Source organism: Rhopalosiphum maidis, chromosome 1, assembly GCF_003676215.2.
Source record: "Rhopalosiphum maidis isolate BTI-1 chromosome 1, ASM367621v3, whole genome shotgun sequence".
Taxonomy (NCBI): domain Eukaryota; kingdom Metazoa; phylum Arthropoda; class Insecta; order Hemiptera; family Aphididae; genus Rhopalosiphum; species Rhopalosiphum maidis.
Window position 1 is genome coordinate 35,533,015 of NC_040877.1, and position 22,185 is coordinate 35,555,199.

At 26.8% G+C, this 22,185-nt stretch overlaps 1 protein-coding gene across 1 annotated transcript in view; it reads left to right on the top strand.

Annotated features, from left to right (window-relative positions):
* The window catches only part of LOC113561242 (orexin receptor type 2-like), a 147,502-nt gene extending 126,196 nt beyond the window's left edge, over positions 1-21,306 (top strand). Inside the window, exons 7-8 of the mRNA XM_026967551.1 lie at positions 19,578-19,690; positions 20,645-21,306. Coding sequence (XP_026823352.1) covers positions 19,578-19,690; positions 20,645-20,820 — 289 coding nt within the window. The 3' untranslated portion in view covers positions 20,821-21,306. The remainder of the gene's footprint in view (positions 1-19,577; positions 19,691-20,644) is intronic.
* Positions 21,307-22,185: the final 879 nt, after the last annotated feature.

Genomic DNA, 22,185 nt, shown 5'->3' on the forward strand with positions numbered 1-22,185 from the left:
CGGAACAATTTACGGTTGTATCCCACTCCCACCACTGATCTCACGTAGAACTATGTTATGTTTATTGGAAATATACACACTCACGTTTCTCATATTTATATTAAATATTAAAACACCTACTACCTATAACTACATCGATCATAATTTTGATTTTAACTATAATAATTTATAATTGTATTATTATGCAGTACACGGATACATATTTACGTGAAAACGTAGTACCGGTGTTCCATGTATAAAACTTTACGTATGTATAAACTATAAAGTTATTTATAGGATGTTATTATAATGATTATTATATTTTAAGTCCCGAAGCCAAAAATACAGTAAATATAGAATATTACAATAAAGTTAACATATTTACAAATATTATATACTAATACAATTAGCAGTAAAACAATGTAATTTAAAATTAGTTCAAATAGAATTAGTTTTAGTTGATTTATATTCCAATAAAAAAGGTAAATATCTTAAATGTCATTACATTTTATTAGCATTCTGTTTAAAGGTCTGAAATGGCTATGGATGCTGTATAATAATTAAGTATGTTTCTAAAATTAATATCAAGTTCACTAGAATATATATATAATTATATCAGGTATATAGGTATATTATACTTCTTTAGAATTCCTAATTGTTCGGATTAGTTGTGTTATTACTAACTAGATTATAAATAAAGAAATTATCTGTTTAAGTTATATTATTAATATTAAATAAGGTTCAATTAATAATATTTTTAACTAAAAAATAAATCAAATTCAACTTAGTTATTACATTTTTGATAAAGTTTACCAAAAAAAGAACTTTTTGTTATTTATTAATTAATATTTAATATGAATTGATGAGGATTCCATATAACTAGTGGTGTAGTGGAGGGTATACGCGGGTATACGGTCGTAGCTTTTTGGATGATAACCATATTACCACAATTTATTAATAATATACTTATAATTTGAACATTTCTAATTATTTTCTTTTAATTCTCATAACTCCAAGAGAATTATGTGTGCCAGAATAATTAATTATGACTAATTATAAAATGATAAGAAATAATAGGAAAATTTAAAATTGTCCAAAGTCAAAACAAATATTTAAAATTAAATTAATATTATGAGTTATGACGACGGCAATATGGTATGTAGATATAAGACATGAGAAAAATGAAATACAACGATTGGGCCGTAGGTTTTTATTAAATACATCTGTAATAGTACAAGGAATGAGAAACTTTATTCATAATAATACAATAAATGAAGAAATACAGGAATTAAATATACTTATAAAAACATTGCTAGTTACTACAGCAGAATGTGAACGGGAATTTAGTTTAATGTTTAATGAACATAATATGTTCAGATCTAAAATCTAAATTGACAATGAAAAATATAACAAATCTTATGTTTATCAATATAAATGGGCTACCTTTTAGTATATGAACAAGGGCGGATCCAGCATGTATGTCGGGGTACTTTATAAGAAAAATTATATAATATAGATATAGCCCCCCCCAAAAAAAAAACAATATGATAAAAATGTATGTTTGTTAATATGTATTATTTTTTTCTAACGGGGGTGGCACTTACCCAGTTCTCTCCCTGGATCCGCTCTTGTATATGAAACCCAACCAAATATGTTGGAACTATAAGCTGGCTGTTGCAGCACAGATCGGCCGATGATAACTGTTCAAGGAAAGTGGAGCTATTAGAAAAACAAAGTGGAAAATTTTTTAAATTATAAATAAATACATTTGCTATAATGGAATTATATATTATTATGTATTTAAATATATTTATAATAATAGATAAATTTAAGTTAATTAGTATACGGGGGGGGGGTGAGGGCAATGCCCCCCACGTATTAAATATTTCTCAATTTAGGTGTATACCCAAAAAAATATTTACGACTACATCACTGCATACAACCGATCGATATACCAAAATTCAACGTACAAGAGAACAATACTTTTAAATAGAGTGGGTCATTGAATTTTCGTAAATTTATACATATGAATTATTTAATTCTATAATTTGCGTTACTTTGTTATAAGTAATATAGTCCTAGTAAAGTACAAACAATTTAAAAGAGTATATTTTTCTTACTTTTAGAATTTTTTAATTTAGCAAGTAACTAAATATGATAGTGTACTATCTACTAGATTAATGTAATTTTTAGACATAATATTTAGCGAAAGATAATTTGCCATACACCAACGATTGGGATTATTTTAATCTAGTTATAAATTTAAACAATTATTAAATCCTAAAATAGAGTTAATGACGTTTATGTCATTGAAAATAATAAAAAACACTAAGGGAGAAAACTCCCCTTATATGTATATACTTTGGTGAATTTTATCAGAAATATTTGAACAAATTTTGACAAACCAATTTATTCTATTGTAATAGGATTCAAATTAGAATTCAAAATAACTGCTAAATTTTTGTAACTTGATAGTTAATCTATTAATATTAATCGAATCAAATGACTTCTTTAGATCACTGAAAATAGTATTCATTTGACTACACGTTTAAACAAAATTTAAAATATTTCAATAAAAACATAACATATTGGTTGTGATCGCTTTTCCACAACAAAAATTATATTATTCGTCCATAATTAAGATAGGATTAAAATATGTATTTAATTAACAAAAATCCAACCTATGTAATTTATTACTGACTAATATTTTTAAAACGGGTATTTTAAGGAGTAATGTTGGATTGACTGTAAATTAACACTTGACAGGTTATAGACATCTTTTATTGTCGGTTTTTTAGTTGTTACCTGAATCGAACTTGTTTGTTTTCTGATCGGTACATCTTTTTTTAGAACTATGCATGCATGCATTCATTAACACATGCATAACATAAATTAACTTTGAAGAACACGTGTAAGAAACATACAGTAATAACGTACTTTAGAAGTAGACAGGTAAAAGGGGTAAAAACAGTCGTTATGTAATCGCTACACCACACAAAGTTAAAAGTTATCGATCACAGAAAGCTAATCTAACAAACATCTGTTTGTCTATAATGACGGAATTGTTATTTATCCTTTTCTAAACGTAAAATACACCACGCAGTGTTCATTAAAACTTTCGTTGTATACTTGTATGTTGTATGTACAAACTATCATCATAATATTATAATATCAAATATCTATCAAAACTTTAAATCAAACGACGGTCGCCACGTGTTAAATTCGTTCGATTTAGCTCAAAAGTTATGAATCATTATTTACATTATACAGTGTATATAATATAATATACGAACGTCGAAGAGTTTAGACTATATAAAAAAAAACAAATAGTTAGAGAATATTCTCCAGAAACTACCATATTAATAAAATACATCATTATCATATTACATATATATTACGCAAAGCATAAACCTACCTACATACTATAGCAATATTGCATATAATAGTTATATATTTTGATAATTATATATACTGTATTACAGCAGGTGATTCACTAAAGCTCACTCTAATTGTATCCTTCAATAGTTTTTTTTTTTTAATTTCAATGTTTAGAACTGTTAAAAATAATAATAAACTAAATATTTATTTATCACTTAAAAGGAGTGTCTCGTGTGTTTTTTTGGGGTGAGCCTACTTGACATGATATTATTCACCATGCATACAACTCTGATATATTAAAAATATATAAATTTGTGTTATCTACACGTCCTCGAATTGTTACAGGAATAGTTTTTTTTTTTAAAAAGCAGTCATGTGGATATCGCTCTATTGTACATAATTAGGTGTCGAGTGGGTCACTTTTTTGGGCTATATTAAATTTGAATTCAATGATATATCATTGTATACGAAAAACAATTCTGTGGGGAGACGGTCTGTCAGTCTGCTATATCATTAAGTTTATTTCGTGATGTGTTTTTTTAATATAACTGTTAAAGTCATTTATTTCACTTTTAGTATGTCTGAAAACATAACATTTATAATTTTTTTGTGTTATTCATATATAATTATAATAACATGTAATATATATATGTATAATACAATAACGTCTTTCTGTAAATACCGTAAAATAGTAAAAAAAAAAAGTTCATAGTATAATATATAAACAACATTTTATAATAAATCAAAAATTACATTTAATAAAATACTTATGATAAAATATTTAGAGAACAATATTCCAGAGACAATAATGTTATATCCGTTTTATAAAGAAGCAATTGGTAAAAACATTACAGCTAATTAAAAAACGTATAATATATTAATATGTTTTTTTTGTATTTCAATTTGTAAGTTATATATTAGCAGTATTAAAAATGACGAGTGTAAAGTATTATCAGAAATACAAAATACAAAATATATATATATATCGAAATTCTTTCGATTTTATTTTGAATTGCTTTAAAACCCATGTAAAACGAGCAATTACCTTCAGTTTTCCGTAGTTATGTTTTAGTCATACTTTTCAATTTATTATGCCGTATTGTGCTGTTTCAAGTGGTGTATTATATTAATATAATTTCCAATTAATTGTGTGTGATGGGAAGAAGGCAACGCGTGCCGGCCATCGTCGTTGTTATCCATAATTCTAAGAATAGTAATAATTATACCAACAATTATTACCAATAAAATTATTATTACAATTTTAATATGGATTTAGAAATATAGGAAATAAAAATTATTATTATTAATATTATCAATTATCATAGATCATAGTCATTCTGTCTTGAGTACTCAGACTTTAAACAATGCTTTGCGCTTATAAATTATAATACAAATAATCGCAATATTTAGTAAAATGTATTTTCACTTATGTTTTTATAACGATTTTAAAATAAAATGGCAAATAAAACGAACAATATTAAACGCCCGTGTAGAAAAAATATGAGTAGTAAACTTATTTTAAAGCATGCGGTATAATCAAAACAAAATTTAAGTTTTTACAAGATGATTACATTTTTTTGATACCTAGAATGAATAACTTAGTTAACTACTATAAATTATATTACCGTAACACAGTTTAGATTATTGAACTTATTTTTTTTTCTATTACTATATAATATATAAATAATTATAAAGTATTATTTTTTATATTTTATTTTTGAAGTTCTACCTACTTATAATTCATATTGGATGATACTTCTATATGAGTTCTATGGAAGTAATAAATGAGATTGATATTTCGACTACATTAGTTCTTAATAGCTTAAATAATACGCTTATATATACATCCATTTAAATTATTTTAATTTTAACGCTTACAAAATGTTTTTGATTATTTTTCTTTGAATTTCTATTCGATTCTGAGCGGAGCAAGCAATATATTGGATCTTACAATGTTTTTATTTTTTGTGTTTGACATCATAATTTCTACCAGTAGATAATAGCGCTCTGATTCTTAATTTTAGCATCTCTCCCTGATAAGAAATTGAATCTAGTTTGTAATGTTTATACTTTGTAAGTAAAAAGTAAAAAATGCCAGTTCGTTTTAAAAATAAATGGGGAAAAACGGAAAATCAGTTTTTGACAAATTCGATTTTCTTTCTTTTTTGTAATTAAAAATGTAAAGTATTCACACGGATAATGTTTTTAAATAATAACAAAAGTACAAATAAAAATCGTTATTTATCGTTAAAATAAGTAATTTTTTGTTTAAATTTGAAATTAAAATATCTATACAAATAATTGTCTTTATTTATTATTTTTAAGTTTATATAGTTTTAGTACACACATCATTGCAAAATCAATATATTCATTACTCCGCTCAGAATCTTAAATTATTTTAGGATAAATAATTATTTAACGGGTGAATATCCAATATCGTAAAATGTCAAATGCTCAAAAAAATTTAATTTGGCTTTCCTCTAGAATTTTTTGTTGAAAAACTTATAAAAAAACTAGCATCCAATATTAAATATATAAAAATACAATTTTTTTATGGAATTCTAACAATAATATAATTTGTACGTATTTGAGATTTTGACGAATTTTTTCAAAATTGTAACTTTAAATGCTAACAATAGATTTTTGATATTTTTTAATTGAAAAATTAATAACTTTTGAGAAGCTTAGTATTAAATGTTCGAGTATTTCTTAACCCTTTAAATAATTTTTAATCGACAATTATAGATAACAATATTTCTTATAAATCCCTAAAATAGCTTTAAAAGGAGTCAATATATTTAAAAAATTGATCGTAATAATAATACAAACATAAGGTGAACATTTCAAGTATTTACGGTTAGGTTAGGTTTTCAAGTAACACCAAATATACAAAACTGGTTTTGTCAAAAATTGTATCTGGGTAAAATTCTTGTTTTTCCTTTATTTTTATTTTTTGTTTTTCTCAAAAAAAAAGAACTAAACATTTTTATTTTTATTTCTCCAAAGTACAATTAACTAATCTAGATAGAAAATTAGTTCTATCTAAAACAACATTTGAAGTTGAAAATCGAAGGATTTTATCGACTATAATCTTCGTGTACACAAGAAAAAATGCTCACATTATATTTACACGCGCCGCGTCTAAACACCAAATTCTATCATACGTAAATCACGAATACGCGTATTACGGTAGCTGTTCGTGCGCATATAGTGTAATATAATAATATGTAGTTGCCATTTGGGGCCGTGACGTAATCCCGTATATCGACAAATAAATCGGCGCAGTTTCCGGTCCGGGACATGGTAAAAAGCCGCCGCTGGTGACGCGCTCGTCGATCCCTAAAACCTAATCTACCGGATTAAAGCGACCGGCCCGCGACTTCGTTATTTATCGACGCCAATCGCCCCTCGCAAATATTTCTTACACGCATCATCCGTCGTTGGTATATATCATCGTGGTGCGCGCGCGTTATGCATAAAATGTACGTTTTTATTCTTTTGATGGAGGTCGCAAACAAAAAGGAAAAAAAATGAATATGAGAGAAAAATTTAAAGGACCGCCAACTTTGACGAGGACCCCTCTCCACCATACAGTTGCTTTTTGGTGTTTATTTATTATGCGCCGTAGTTTATTTATTAAATTTTGCAAACAACATGAAACAATTAAAATAATATACATATAATTACACTATAATATGTATGACCTTGAAAGTTTACATAGTATGCTATCTTACCTACATATAAAATTATACATGTGTGGTGCGAGGATGGAAATATATATACACACGATGTGATTGTATTCCAGCAGCATTTTTTTTTTTTTTTTTTGAACGAAGTATATATGTGAACTTTTTTCGAAATTTATGGTACGTGTTCTAATCATAGACCATTTTTACTCTTATATTTGTCGATGAAACTACTATTAACTTTTAAATATAAGGTAGAACATCTTATAATTACTTAACATAGAATAATTAGAAGATGTTTATTGAAGCAATAGTTATATATTTATTAAGATGTACACACTGTGTAGTGTCTACTAGATACTCATCCATTTATCTGTGATTTTAACACTAAAAAAATATCTTGATAAATGATTTAAACGAGTATATAAATGCATCGTATTATAAACTTGTATACGTATTTCTCACCACATATATAAATCAAATTTTTGATTATTTTTGTTTTAATGATATTTCAACAATTTTAGATACAGTTTAATAAATAGATTTAAAAAAAAATTAAATTCAGGGGAGGGGCTACGAGTTAAATATGGCCCAGGCTCATTTATGATAAGTATTAGGAATTTGAAACACAATAATGTGTCTAATCAAAAAAGTTTACTCAGACTAAATTAAGTACTCAACGTTACAGCAGAAGGTATATTATTAATTTTTATACAGATTTCCTTGCTATTTGATGTATGGTACGGGCGATGTTGTCCCCTCACTTCTTAGTATGTGCTCTTATCGTAAATACGCTTCTGACTCGATATAATTATATTTGAAAAGTTTGCCTGCAACGGGTACGCGTCTGTCATCACCCGCCATAATATGTGCATATATGTATACATACGAAAAAGCCAAAAGTAAACAGCACTATTAATGTTATTATATATTCATCGCAGTGTTTTCAAGTTTAATTAGGACTAGCGCATATTGAATTTATTGTCCCCCTATATCGTATATGTTTGGAAGCGAAAACTGCGTCTCGAAACTATAGCTCACGTCACGCGTCATCCATAGGATCGTTGTAATAATAATAACGACAGTAATAGTTATAATGTTAAGTAACAAAAACAAAATCAACTATTTGATAAGCGTATACTTTTTATTGTTTTGTTTTTATTCAAATTAAATACATACCTATTGTATACATTATTTATATTAGCATTCAAATTATTGTTGAAACGAAACATAATTAAATTCGTGTAATTAAATTGTATATTTTGCCCGAGTGTTCACAAACATAATATAGGTACATTCAAAAGCGACACATTTTGAAATTAAGTTTTAGATTCTGAGCGGATAGAGCAATATTATAGGTACGTATTATATTGATTTTATAATGAAACGTTGGCTTTTTTTTTTTTAGACGAATTGAAGCTTTTTAAAGTTTAAAGTCAGGAAATTTGAAAAATAAGTCTCCATTCAGATTATGATTTATTGAGGTCCATGATTTCGGTTGGGGTAAACATTGAGGTTTGAGAACTACATATAAGTATTAAACTATTTTAATATTAGCCACGAATTTGGTACTACAAGGTTTTAGTGTATTTCTGTTTTTTTTTTTAAAAGGTGTCAAACTATTTCTAGAGGTGCACAACATATTTGATTGGTTTTGAAAAGTTAAGCTATATGTGTGTGTATGGTATTAAATTCACGACTTCGCGTTAATTAAATGTCACGTATAGAATAGAATATTTTATTTAAGTTCACTAAAGGATTTCTATCCTTAGTGAAAACGTAAGCTATTTTTTAAATTTTACAATAATGGTGTATCAGTGTTTTTAGCTGAAACATAAATGTTTGGCTAAATATATAATTAGAAACATTTAATAAAATTGTCGATTCTTTTTTTTTTTGTTTAATTTGCATTTGTTTTAAATTATAAAACCCAAAAATAATTTATTGATCTCATAATAATACAACGCGATTCAATAAAAATAATCTTGAAATGAATGGTATTATTATTTTTTTTTTTAATAATAAATTATATAATAATTCAAATTTCAAATAGGTACTATCGGAATCCAGGGCCATTATTAGTTTCCGAATATTATTTCTTATTCCCTTTTTAAATCGAGATTTTGTTACATTTGGATGTTGTTTTTATTGCATTTAGTTCTGTGTATTTATGTATTCATTGTTTTAGCCATTTGAGATTTACGTAAGACTTGTTGTATTAATTTTTTTTTTTGATTTTTGTTATATTATAAGATATAATACTGAAATGATGTAATTTGGTGTAATATTATTATATTTACGATATTATGATCGTTTAATTCGTTGAATGTGTTGTATATTAATACATTTTTAATTTATGCGTATCTAGCTGTATAACATTACATTATTTGATTAACTCCAACTTTGCATCATATTTAACAGGGGTTTCTAGTAGTTATTATTCTCTATAATAGTTTATACAAAGTATTCAGATATGTGATAATATTGTTTTTGAACTGTTGACGTGTGGTGTTTTAAACCTTTGACACGCTATCTTTATTAAAATAATATAGTCACCTACTCATTGATCGCCGTAACAACCACCACGTTGTACTTATAATAGCATAAACACGTGACACATCGCAGCCAGTATATATAAAAATGGTGATTTTCGGTTATGCAAAACAAGGCAAATAAAAAACAAGTGTTAATTTTTGAAATTCTTAAATTCAGAAAATGTAATTTATTTATATATATATATACAGGATATCCCGTGAGGATTTACTCATTACAATATCTCCCGAAATAATAGAGATATCATGATTTTTATTTTTTAATAAGTTTCACAGGGACAAGAACTATAAGTATTTCATATTTTAATTTATTTTTATGTTTTGATAAAAAAGTTAAAAAATATATTTTTTTTATTTAATTATTTTCAAAAAAAAATGAAGATAGCTATTTTGTAGAATTTATTTTTCTAAAAATACTGACTTTTCAACATTTTAATTTCATTAATTTCCTGATTTTTAATATTTTTTCTAGTTTCGAGAAAATTGTGAATTACACTAAAAACGTTCGATGGCCGTACGAGCACGCGAACCACGTCATGTTTAATACATTGATACCACTATATCGTATTAATAATTCGTAGTTTATTTCGAAATTAGAAAAAATATTAAAAATTAGGAGATTAATGAAATTAAAATGTTTAAAAATCAATATTTTCAGAAAAATAAACTCTACAAAATAGCTATCTTCAATTGTTTTGAAAATGATTAAATAAAAAAATATATTTTTTAACTTTTTTACCAAAATATTAAAATAAATTAAAACATGAAATATTTGTAGTTCTTATCCCTGTGAAACTTATTAATAAATCAAAGTCGTGATATCTCCATTATTTCAGGAGATATCGCAATAGGTAAATATATGTATATATAATATTTATATTACCTACACTATTCTAAAATTTCGTATTAGCCTTATTTTTTTTACCTTTATAATTTATTTATTCATCTTTGGAACTGATATCACTTTATTAAGTTTATTACTTATATTTATAATAATTTATTTTTAAAAGTAAAATTGTATTTGAAATCATTTACAAGATATCATTTAAACGTGTTAAACTGCTCTTAAAACGAATTGATGAGTATCAAATATAGACGTTAAAAATAAAACGATTATATCTTTTTACGAATTAGCCAATTAAGGGCTAAGATACAAATATTTTATATAAATGAGTGGAACGGATACCCCTGGATTTTCTTATATATATATATATATATATTACAAGTGAACAATGTATAATTTGTAACCTTTACTTTAGAGCGAATAAAATATAGTCATAAATGTATGATCGAACATGAGTATATTGCAATCATAACGGACACATGTGAATTCCAGATATTTCATAATTTTAAGTTACATTATAAAGTCTGCCAGGTACAAATAAAATAAAAAAAGAAAATTTATATGCAGCCGAGTGTCAACAACAGGAGAGTCGAAAAGCAAGTGATGCATATATAATGTGTAAATAGTTAATAATAAATTCTACTGATGATATTATATAATATTATGGAAGATAAAATATAATATTCATATCATTACATTTAAATAATAGTTTGAAGTGACAACTGCAGGGAAATAATCAATTAGATAATCTTAGAAATAATATAATATTATGATGGCATATGATAAATATTAATATATTATATCTTAAATTCTCAACGTAGATATCTAGCTGGAGTTTTAATGCGTAGGTACTACACAGTTTCTCTGTATGTTTCTTTAGAAAATCTTACTATTAGGATAAACATACTCAGTAAATGATCTAACGACATTTTCAGAATTTTTTATTCGCTTCAAAAAAATAGGTACCTATTTATAGCTTTTATTCCTAAAATAAAGACTTAAATTGAAGTATAATTATTTGTATGTATGCCTGCCAAGTGTGAATGCTAAATTATAAGCCACATTTTTTTTTATTCCATTTTGTACCATAAAGCTGGTACTATTCGTTGTTTTAGTCGAAATAATTATGCGAATAATTGTTTCATAATAATACATAACCGTGTAGGAATATTATCTTATAAAAAATATTTAACGGTTTTTTACGCACCATAATGGCATAATATATTAATATGTGATCATTACGCAGTACAACTGTCAAATAAATTATTATTACAAATATTAGCACTATACAGTTTAGTATTATTGTTATTCACAAATATCGGCATCGGAATACTATATTGCATTGATAGAAACCAATATAAGCGCTACAGATATCGTCAAGTTTAGCCAATATTGACTGCAGTACGGTACAGACCGGCACCGACGAGAACTTACAAATAAGGAGAAAATCATATTGAAACAGTGTGTTCACGATCCTGTGAATTTCACGAATGTTAATCTTCATACACTAATGGTGACATATTCGTTGCAGACTTGCAGAAACATCCTTTATGAACCTTTACCTACCACACGATACGACCTGTGTGACGACTTTCTCACGGAGGCTCTGGCAATCCCTGTGTTTATTGTATATATTATATATTATATGTATGTGCGTGTATGTAGGACGTGAGTATGCAAATTCTTGGGAGTTTTATGCAAATCTGCTGTTAATTATTTTGAATTTATCCGTGGGCATGGCGAGCCTACTAAAATGAACGGAAACGAAAAAAAAATCCATTCGGATGGCATTTTTGTCTTCCTACCGTATAGTCAATCGCATTTGTCTGCTAAGACAATAATATACAAGTCTAATAAGTCCATTTAAGTACATTAAAGGTAATGACACGGTATATTTTACGGATAAATTTAAATTCACATAAATATTTTACAGTTATTTATTGTACTATTGTTAAAATCGAAAGAATATAATGACCCCCTCATTTTAAATGTTTCTATACTAACGTAATAACTTTCACTTAGGCACTAATATTTATACTATTTAGTCATACGAGCATAGGCGCGATTTCAATAAAAAAACTGAGGGTGCTTAAGCTCTTCATTTTCCGGGTATAGCGTTGAACTACGAAATGTAATATTATATAAAAAGTATTTGAGGGTGCTACTTTTATAATTGGGGGTGCTAATACCCTCTAAGCGCCCCCCTATTTGCGCCTATGCATACGAGTAGAACATAAAATGTTCTAGGATTGAGTCTATACGAACAAACGACTACACATTCTTACATTCTGCATTTGACAATTAATAATAATTTTATAAAATTATATAATTACAACTTTAGTGGTAGGAAGTAAATATGGAAATATAACACTCGAATTTACACATTTCAGTAATACAAATTTTGAAGAGGTAAGAAATACCTTAACAATTTACCGATTACCGGAATTTTAAATAACAATCTAACTATATATAGGATTACAGTACTCGTATCTATATTTTATAACTCATCCGACATTTCGACCAACAAACCGACACACAGCACCGTGGCAGCAATATACACATACCATTATGATATAATATTGTGTTACAATACGCATTAAGGTATGCCATGCTGCAGTACATGTAATACATGTATGTTGTTTTTTTTTCTCACGGGAGAATTGTACGCTCACATGCACTATACGCTGATAGAGTGATAAAGTTAGGTTTTTGTGCACGCCCGAGGCTTAAAACGATTTGTTGAAAAACAAAAGACCAATAACTACTGTAGGGTTTAAATATTGTTATATATGAACGTCTCCGAGGTAACCGACGACAAGCTATATAATATAATATAATATGAATGAAAGAAATAGCTGGGCACAAAGATTTGGAATCGAAATGGTACATAATTCGGCTGCATACGAATTGAGGCCGAACATAAAACCTTGTAGAGCAAACGGAGTCCCGGGTTTTTTTTAGATACGTCTTATACATACAAATTGAATTCCGTAAAGTTTAAAATATAATACTAATTAAATTCATATTTTAATATTAAGTACCAAACAACTTTAAAAAAATGAACCTATATTATTAGATTGTTTAAAATAATAAATAAATGAATTTAATGTCTCATATTTCCATATCAGTGAAAAATATTTAGCGATAAATTGTTTTCTTGTTTTTTTTTTTCGTTTTCTTTTGTTATGATATCATTGTTTTTGTTTAGGTGGGATTATTATACTAATTTAGTATTTATCATTATTTTTATTTATATTTCAACAAGAATATGTAATATTCTGACAAAATACAATAGGTATCTACACAATAAGTCAAATTTTAATACAAATTTTCCAATTTTATCGTAAATTATTGATAAAGTAATGTTTGTAATGAACTTAATTATCATGGTCATTTTTTAGTAGAATTATACCATACTGATATCCATTCAAATACTCAGTACATTGAAATCGGTTGTTTAAATTAAAAAAAAAAAAAACAATTTAAGTACATACATTTGTTGTATATTAACCGAACATCTCAGTATATAGCATATACTGTATATAATTATGATTATAACACATGCAAATGTAAAATCTCGTTTTTTCGTAGGTGAAGAGCACCAAACGGATGTAATAAAAAACAAGATAATTTTAAAGATCAAAATTAAAACTGTATTCGTTATTTCGGTTGTTGAATATACTTAACTAATAATATAATATTACCATTAAATGATCATTTTGGCAAGAATTTTTTTTTTATCAGTTTCAGTGAATAAGACATTTTTTTATATTTTAATTATTTTGATATATTATGATACAGTGTAGTATAGTCTATGACGAGAAGAAGACAGCAGAGTATACTTATATAATATATATTATATAATACTATTATTCGACGTATTATTTTAAAAAATAAATATTTTTATATGATAAATTCAATTATGTTATTAATAACGTTTATAATATATACAAAAATATAAAGCAAAAAAGTTATTAAGTTATTCACGCAAGTATATAAGCCGGAATATATTATATTCTTTATTTGGTTCTATAAAGTACCATCTATATCAGTGGTTTTCAACCTTTTTAAAACTGCTGCTCCCCTGAGATGCAAAATATTTTTCAACGTTCCTCACCACCTTAAAATAAAAAATAAAAATATTATAGTTACATGAAAAGTTTACAATTGAATAATAAGTTATCATCTAAATATAATGTTTAAATAGTTTAAATTAGATTTAAGTGAATAATTGAAATATTTTAAAATAATTGTATCGATAATTGAAATGATTGTAATTGGTGGTTTAAACCCAATTTTTTCACGTTTATTTTATAAATAGCAGATAAATGGAAACAATTAAATATAAATATTGTTGCGTTGCTTTTAGTTTTATTTTTATTCATTTTAAAGTTTTAATATAAACTATAAATTCATGCTCATCATTACAATAGTCATAAGACTAGAGTTAAACTCCAGTGCCTTAATCTTGCTCACCATCCCCTACTATTTAAAAAAAGTTCACCGCCCCCTACAACCCAAAACGAGTTCACCCGCCCACCAGGATGCGATATCACCCCGTTGAGAACTACTGATCTACATAATATAAATATATATATATATTTCAAATGAAAATATTGTATCATAATAAAATAATATTCTATTTATATGTTAATCGTATTAGTAATATTTTATAACAAATTCAGTTATTAAATTTATTTTGTGTATGACTTACTATGAATAATTAAAAATATAATAGTTAGCATCATTCACTTCATAATAGTATTTAATTGTTTTATTTTTTATCAGTTTCGTAAAGATTATAGAATAAAATGCCACTTGAGTAGTCGAGTAACGTACTTTCACACTCGAAAAATATTTGTAAATTGTTAAAATGTCCTTTAATGTCTTATCGTTGTATAATGCATTTCAATTCAGATTTTAAGTCGAAGTTTTCGTTCAAAAATAAATGTTTATTTAGCTATATCTAAGTTATGGCGGGCGCTTATTGTCGTATTCTCAAGGGATAAAAATGATTTACGTAAAAGCATATCTAAGTGTATTAGTATTATTATATATGGTTGCAGTCGTATGCGCATTTGACATTATTTGTCACTGTTATCGACAGACCAACAATCAACTCAGACCGGACTCAATATTTTACCCGGTGGAAAAATGGCCGGCCAAAAATTCGATTTTCTGTGAGCCTGCGTTAGGCCACATAATCGAATATTTCGTTATCAAAAATTGGTTTTTAAAATTCAATAATATTCCATTATATTCATTATAATATAATATACCTAGGTAAACGATAAATATATTATGATTTCGTTAAGTGTACTATAAATTATTGATTCGAATCTTAATATAAATAATTTTTATATAAATGTTATGTTGACATGTTGGTGTGATGATAGCAAGACTTTCATTGGATACGTATAAAACATATTTGTTTAATATATTGTAATATTATGTTAAATACTTAAATGTTTATACTATTATATTGCAGTATTTGTCAGTTCAACGGTTAAATCGTGAGAAAATCGATATGATGAACTACACATAAATTAGAGAATGTGTGTATGACGATATATATTTATACGTGTGTATATACTCGTATGTTTAATTTTGCTAATGAATTTAGCAAATTTAATACCGTTAATTTCGCGTCAGCAACGCCAATAGGACATTATTATGGAGCGGAAACGTTGGCAAATATTCAAGTCTTATGAAAAGATCAATGGCGAGTGCCATAGAATATTTAACTGTCGGCTTCGATATTTGACGTTTGCAAGTAAGACTGAATTTTAACGTTTAATGTATAAACCCCCGGAAGGACCGATTCAAAGAAAATTGAGACAATCGACCATTAAGAACAATTATTAGCAAGGAAAGGATTCCATTCCTGAGAAATCTAAAACCGGAAATTAATTGAAAGCCCATTATAACCAACGTAAATCGTGCAAACTTCGAACAACGTTACGGTATCTACAATATACAAACAATAGTACAATACATTACGTTTTGCATTCGCAACATTTGGAACGTATCCATACCTATTATATTTTTAGACTATCCACTCTTATAAGGATGACCGTTGATAGTAAAAATAGAATATACTTTTTTTTTACAGTATTAAATAATGAAAAAAAAATATATTTTCTATAGTCTATTTGGTTGGGTGACATGCTCCTTTAAAATCCTTCATCATAACCAATCATATACCACGTGTACTTCGGTATATAAAAATAAATGAAAAATACGTAATTTCCGTAATTTCTGCCAGTTGCGATCTCTCAAATTAGGTACCTACTATCTCGAAATTAAAACCACGGATGATCATCGTACATAATAAACATGACACATGTTTATGGCCTATACTACCTATGTAATATATTGCCTATATATTATAGTAATATGAACTAATACTCCACCATATTTTTGTTGTCGTTATTATAGTTGTACCCTATATCGAGTATTTATAATGATATATGTGTATAAAAGTATAAATATACATAGATGGCGTGCGAGTGTGTTAAACATTTTGCATATTAAACTGTTATGTATAATATTGTACTTACAGTGTATGTCGCAAGACATAAATCGTGATGGGTCTGCGAGAGGGAGCGACGGCGGCAATGTCGAAGAATTATAGCGACGACATTTCGATTTGATGAGCCCATTGACTTAATATATTATTATACGGCTAATAAAAACAACGAATAAAATATTCGAAACGGTTATAAAACGACGCTATTTCACTTCGTATAATGATTGGTTATATGATGATGAGTGCTTTTATTTCGCATGTTATCGTCTCCAGGCCCACTGAAGTTTTTTTTATGTACACGTCATATACGCCGTCCAGATAATCCAAGATTAAAGGCTGCTGCTGTGTGTTTTGTTTTCGGTATAAATGAGAAGAAAAATTAATAATACACTTAACATTCGATTAGTTTTTTTTCGAAAAACATTTGCCACATATTGTCTCGGAGTAAAAACTCATCGCATAAATAGATGCAAGTGTGTAAATAATGAATGTGCCAAGGCCTATAAATATTACAAATAATGTGATGTGACGAGTATTAATAAAGACTCATACATAAAAAAAATCTTGTTATTATAAATAATATTATATGACATTGTTATATAAATATGTTATACGTGTATTTTTCACTAAATTTTCGTTTGATTGAAATATGAGAAACGACTTACTTTTTTTGCCACATCACCATTTTTTAGCAATATTTTATAATGTATATTTCACAATATTTCATTGTAATATTAAAAACTTTTATAAAACGCAAAAACATTATTATAATACAACAATGGGCTGGCAAGAAAAAATGAATAATATCAAGTCAAGTAACAATTACGCGTCTAGACTGGATACTTATAGGTATACTAATAAGACGTATTGAATACGACTTTTCTGCAAAATTCCGATGGTAAAATTTTTTTTATATATTATTTTAATAATAATAATAATAGTCGCCGCAGCCGTATGTAATTATTTTTATGTGTTTAGTACCCATAATAGTTTTGAAGCCATGGATTGAAATTATTGATGAGTAGAAAAAAGGGATATTAACAACAACTGTCATGGGACTTCAGAGTTCAGACTCTAGAAAGAGCCCTTGATTTCGAGATTACTTTGTTTTTTTTTATAGCATCCGCTGCATCAATCCCTTTGTTTTATTTTACTTTAAGACAGTAAAACTATATATACATCAAATGTCCTTGATCTATGACATCTCAAATGGTCAAAATTACTACCAAATTTGTAACACAACAGTGCATTATGACGTATTCAATTGATTCTTAATATATTATGTAAATGTTTACGTTGGAAATGGTATGTTTTACAATAAAATGGAAATAGAATGTGTTATGTAAAAAATAATACCTGAAAAAAATAAAATTTTAATTAAAGAGCGTGTTTCGACCTAAAATAATAATTTCTGGTCGTTCGATAACATTCGATGTACCTATAATAAACATTGAATAATTTTATGCAAATATAAAAAGTATGTTTTGCACTGACGATTTTCGTATATTATATTATTATATTATACTATCTAATGGGTGCCACTATAATTATTGTATAATAATACATTTTACGAAATGTTCAGTGAATCGGTATTCTGTATAAGTTTACGTTAATTAAACAAGAACTGCTTTGATATATATATATATATGTTTTAAATAATTTAATAATATAACAAATAGAAATTTAAAATTTAAATTGTCATAGACCAGGTACTACATCGATGGCTAAGAGGCCAAATGTTGTATGTCCAATTTTTCTCAAAATTGTTTTATAATTCTATTGGGCTAATCTGGATCGTCTTTTTGATTTGGTAAAACACTATAGGTCAATATTGTAATTAAAACATGTTTTATGTTTTAGAAATTATAACTATGATTATGTATATTATGTATGAAACTATATTTATATTTCTTATATTTAAAATGTGATGTATTTAGTTAGCATAAAATAACATTAAAGAACTGGTTTTATTTGTCTAAAAATTTAATGAAAACTAAATACTTTTGATTTTTCACAACGAATACATTTTTTTATATTTTTTTCATTTTTTAACCATTTTACGACAATTATATATATATATATATATTTAATTTAGTATATCAAAAAAATTAGTTTTAATTACATTTTAACTATTTATATTATTAATTAATAAGAGTTTTTATTAAACTAATAGTTTTTAATATGTCCATCAAAACATTGTATGTCCATGGTAAAAATATATTATAATTGCCATTTGTAACAAGTCCCATTTAAGTTTAAAAGAAAAATTATTTTTAGGTTAAAAAATTATTAAAACTAAAAAGTAATAATTTATTTAATCTACAGAATATTTCACAAATAAATCAGTTGCAACATTGAAAAACAAAAATCTACAACAGAAATAATTTGATGTGGAATAATTTAAAATCTAAAAACTGCTCTCCTCTAAAATTTAGAGTTTGTAACTTACAACTTTTGGCCTCTTAGCCGTCGACAGAATATAATGCATAGTCGTTGTACTTTTGCTTAGTAGTTATATTATAAAATGATAATCTATTGATAACAAATAATAGATGTTAAGCATATAGTATAACAATTTGTAATATAAACGTATTTATCTCGGTTTATAGATTTACGGTGGGCATTCAACAGTCGCAGGCAACAGCTCTAGTTTCAAATTTAAGTCATTGGCTGTGCTACGCTAACAGCGCAGTGAATCCGCTGATATACAACTTTATGAGTGGTAAATACAATTATTGGATAAAAAAAAAGTATTTAAATTAAGAAATAAAACTTTATTTATAAGTGAAGTATATAAATACCTATTTAATAGAGTTAGGAGTCCTCATATGTGGTAAAATAGTATTGAGAACATAATTTTTATTAATTCGATTGAGAACGCTCAATTTATATATTGGTTTTTCCAATTTTATCAAATTTATGATTGAGCACAATATTTAGTACTGATCTAGATAAATTTCAGAAATCAATTTTTAAATGTATTTATAAGAAAATTGACACCTATAAAAATGGCTTAAATCGTTTTTTGATCAACAATTTTAGAACAAGATAAAAACATAATTTGTTACACAATATTCAGTTAGTATACTAAAATATTTTAATAATATGTTGGCCAACACTATCCAGACATTTACATAAAATTAATTTTTACAATTTATTATTTATTAACCCGTTATTTATATAGCCATATTGTATATAAGATTGTAATTTATGACTATGACTGAACATGTCTATCACACATTTCGGTTATGTATAATATTTATTATAACTTAGTTTAACAATATATTTTATAAAAATTCAACTAATGAATCACTCGATAATTAATTAAATTGTATAGCAACGTTAATTACGTAAATTCGTTTTTAAACAAATTAATTTTTTTTTTTTTTTGGGGGGGGGGGGGGGGTAAGTGATGAGTTCTTTATGATTTTTTTGCTCTCGATCATTCAGCCAAAATGGTATTGAGTTCTCAATCGTTTGATGGGCTTTACGTGTATGATATAGTCCGAGGTCTCGTAATATCCTGAGAAGGCACAAGCTATACTATTATATATAGCATCATATGCGATGATGAGTATGTAGTATGTAATGGTTATTATTGGACCATGTTACAGTGTTGCCTGCTCTAGACTTAACTCAAATAAAATAGCGTTTCATCCGTTTATCTATCTTTTAGGCAAATACCGTAACGAATTCAAACGGTTGTTCCTCTGTTGGGGATCGCACAGGCAGAATCGCCTGCGTCGTGGAGCGCACACGTCCCGTAGTGGCACGTACATTTGCCGATTCACGATGACCACAATGAAGACAGATAACGTGAGCTTTGGGCTATCGCCTGAAGACATTCAGTGAATATAATACTAAGGTGACACGGCGGAGACGAGACTACTATAATAATATTATACTCGCTCAAAGGCGACCTATATTTTTTTTTTTAGTCTTCTTATTTTGGCTTCTATACGTATATGTTACATATTATATGTGTGAGTATGTTTATATATATAAATAAGATTTGTGGTCAAATTTTTCCCATTTATATATAACCATGACTTTCTATATGTGTGTACAGAAAAAAGATACGTGCTGGCGAGTGCACTCGGAATTATCGATATAATAATATAATATATACTAGTCGCACGTGTCCGGCGATCTCCTATCATCTTCCACCCACCTATACCCTTGATAAAAGTCTGACGGCTGTTTCCTCGAGAATACGACACATAAATATATGTATATACAATTTATTCAGGTCTTCTTTCAAATATATAGTTTTTAATATATATTTGAGATTTTCTATACCATATAATATATATATATACATACTTACAATACCATTTAAGATTGTATTATACTACTATTATAATCGTATATATATATATTAATATACTATATGGTATTCTTTTCCTGTGTGTTCGTATGATGTTGATTATCAATTATTATATAACGCGTATATATATAATATATTATAATAGTTTATAATTAATGTATTACATTTTGTAAATAATAATACGTAATATTATATTATTAACTTTATATTTTATTTATTTTTTTTATTTTATTTATTACTATCATTATTCAAATTATTGACTAAAATCTTCCGAACCGCATCATAAATGAAAATTGTATATATTACCTATAAATTATATAATCTTATATTTTACTATACAATTTGCGATATGACTCGTGAAAAATCATAGAAAATATTATTCATCGACACGCGCGCCAGAATTAAATTAAAGACGATCGAGTTCAGTAATCGCAATTGGACATTGTCGGGCATTATAGTATGTATGATTGAGGACCACGTGCCATTTAATATACATTGTATAGATATTTGCGTACCAGTAAACACATTTTGTGTAGTTTTAATGTTTCCTGCAGAGAAAAGAAGTACATAATACGATTGTTATTGACTCAATTTTCGATCGGAAGACCATAAGGAAACATTGTATAATATATAGCATACTGGTAAGTCGTGTTGGAAAAATGAAGACGTCTCGTATAATTGCTAACACCCGTTTCATTTATTTACTTTTTGATCTTACGTTAGCGTGACACGTTCATTTTATTATAATATATTATACATTACAATTTTACGTACGATGTCTCTTAACTATAGCATAATATAGACGACGGTATAAAAATTTCCATAACTATGTGCGATTTTTATTATTGACTAATATAGTAATTTATACTGTGGTACACGGGTGTTCACTA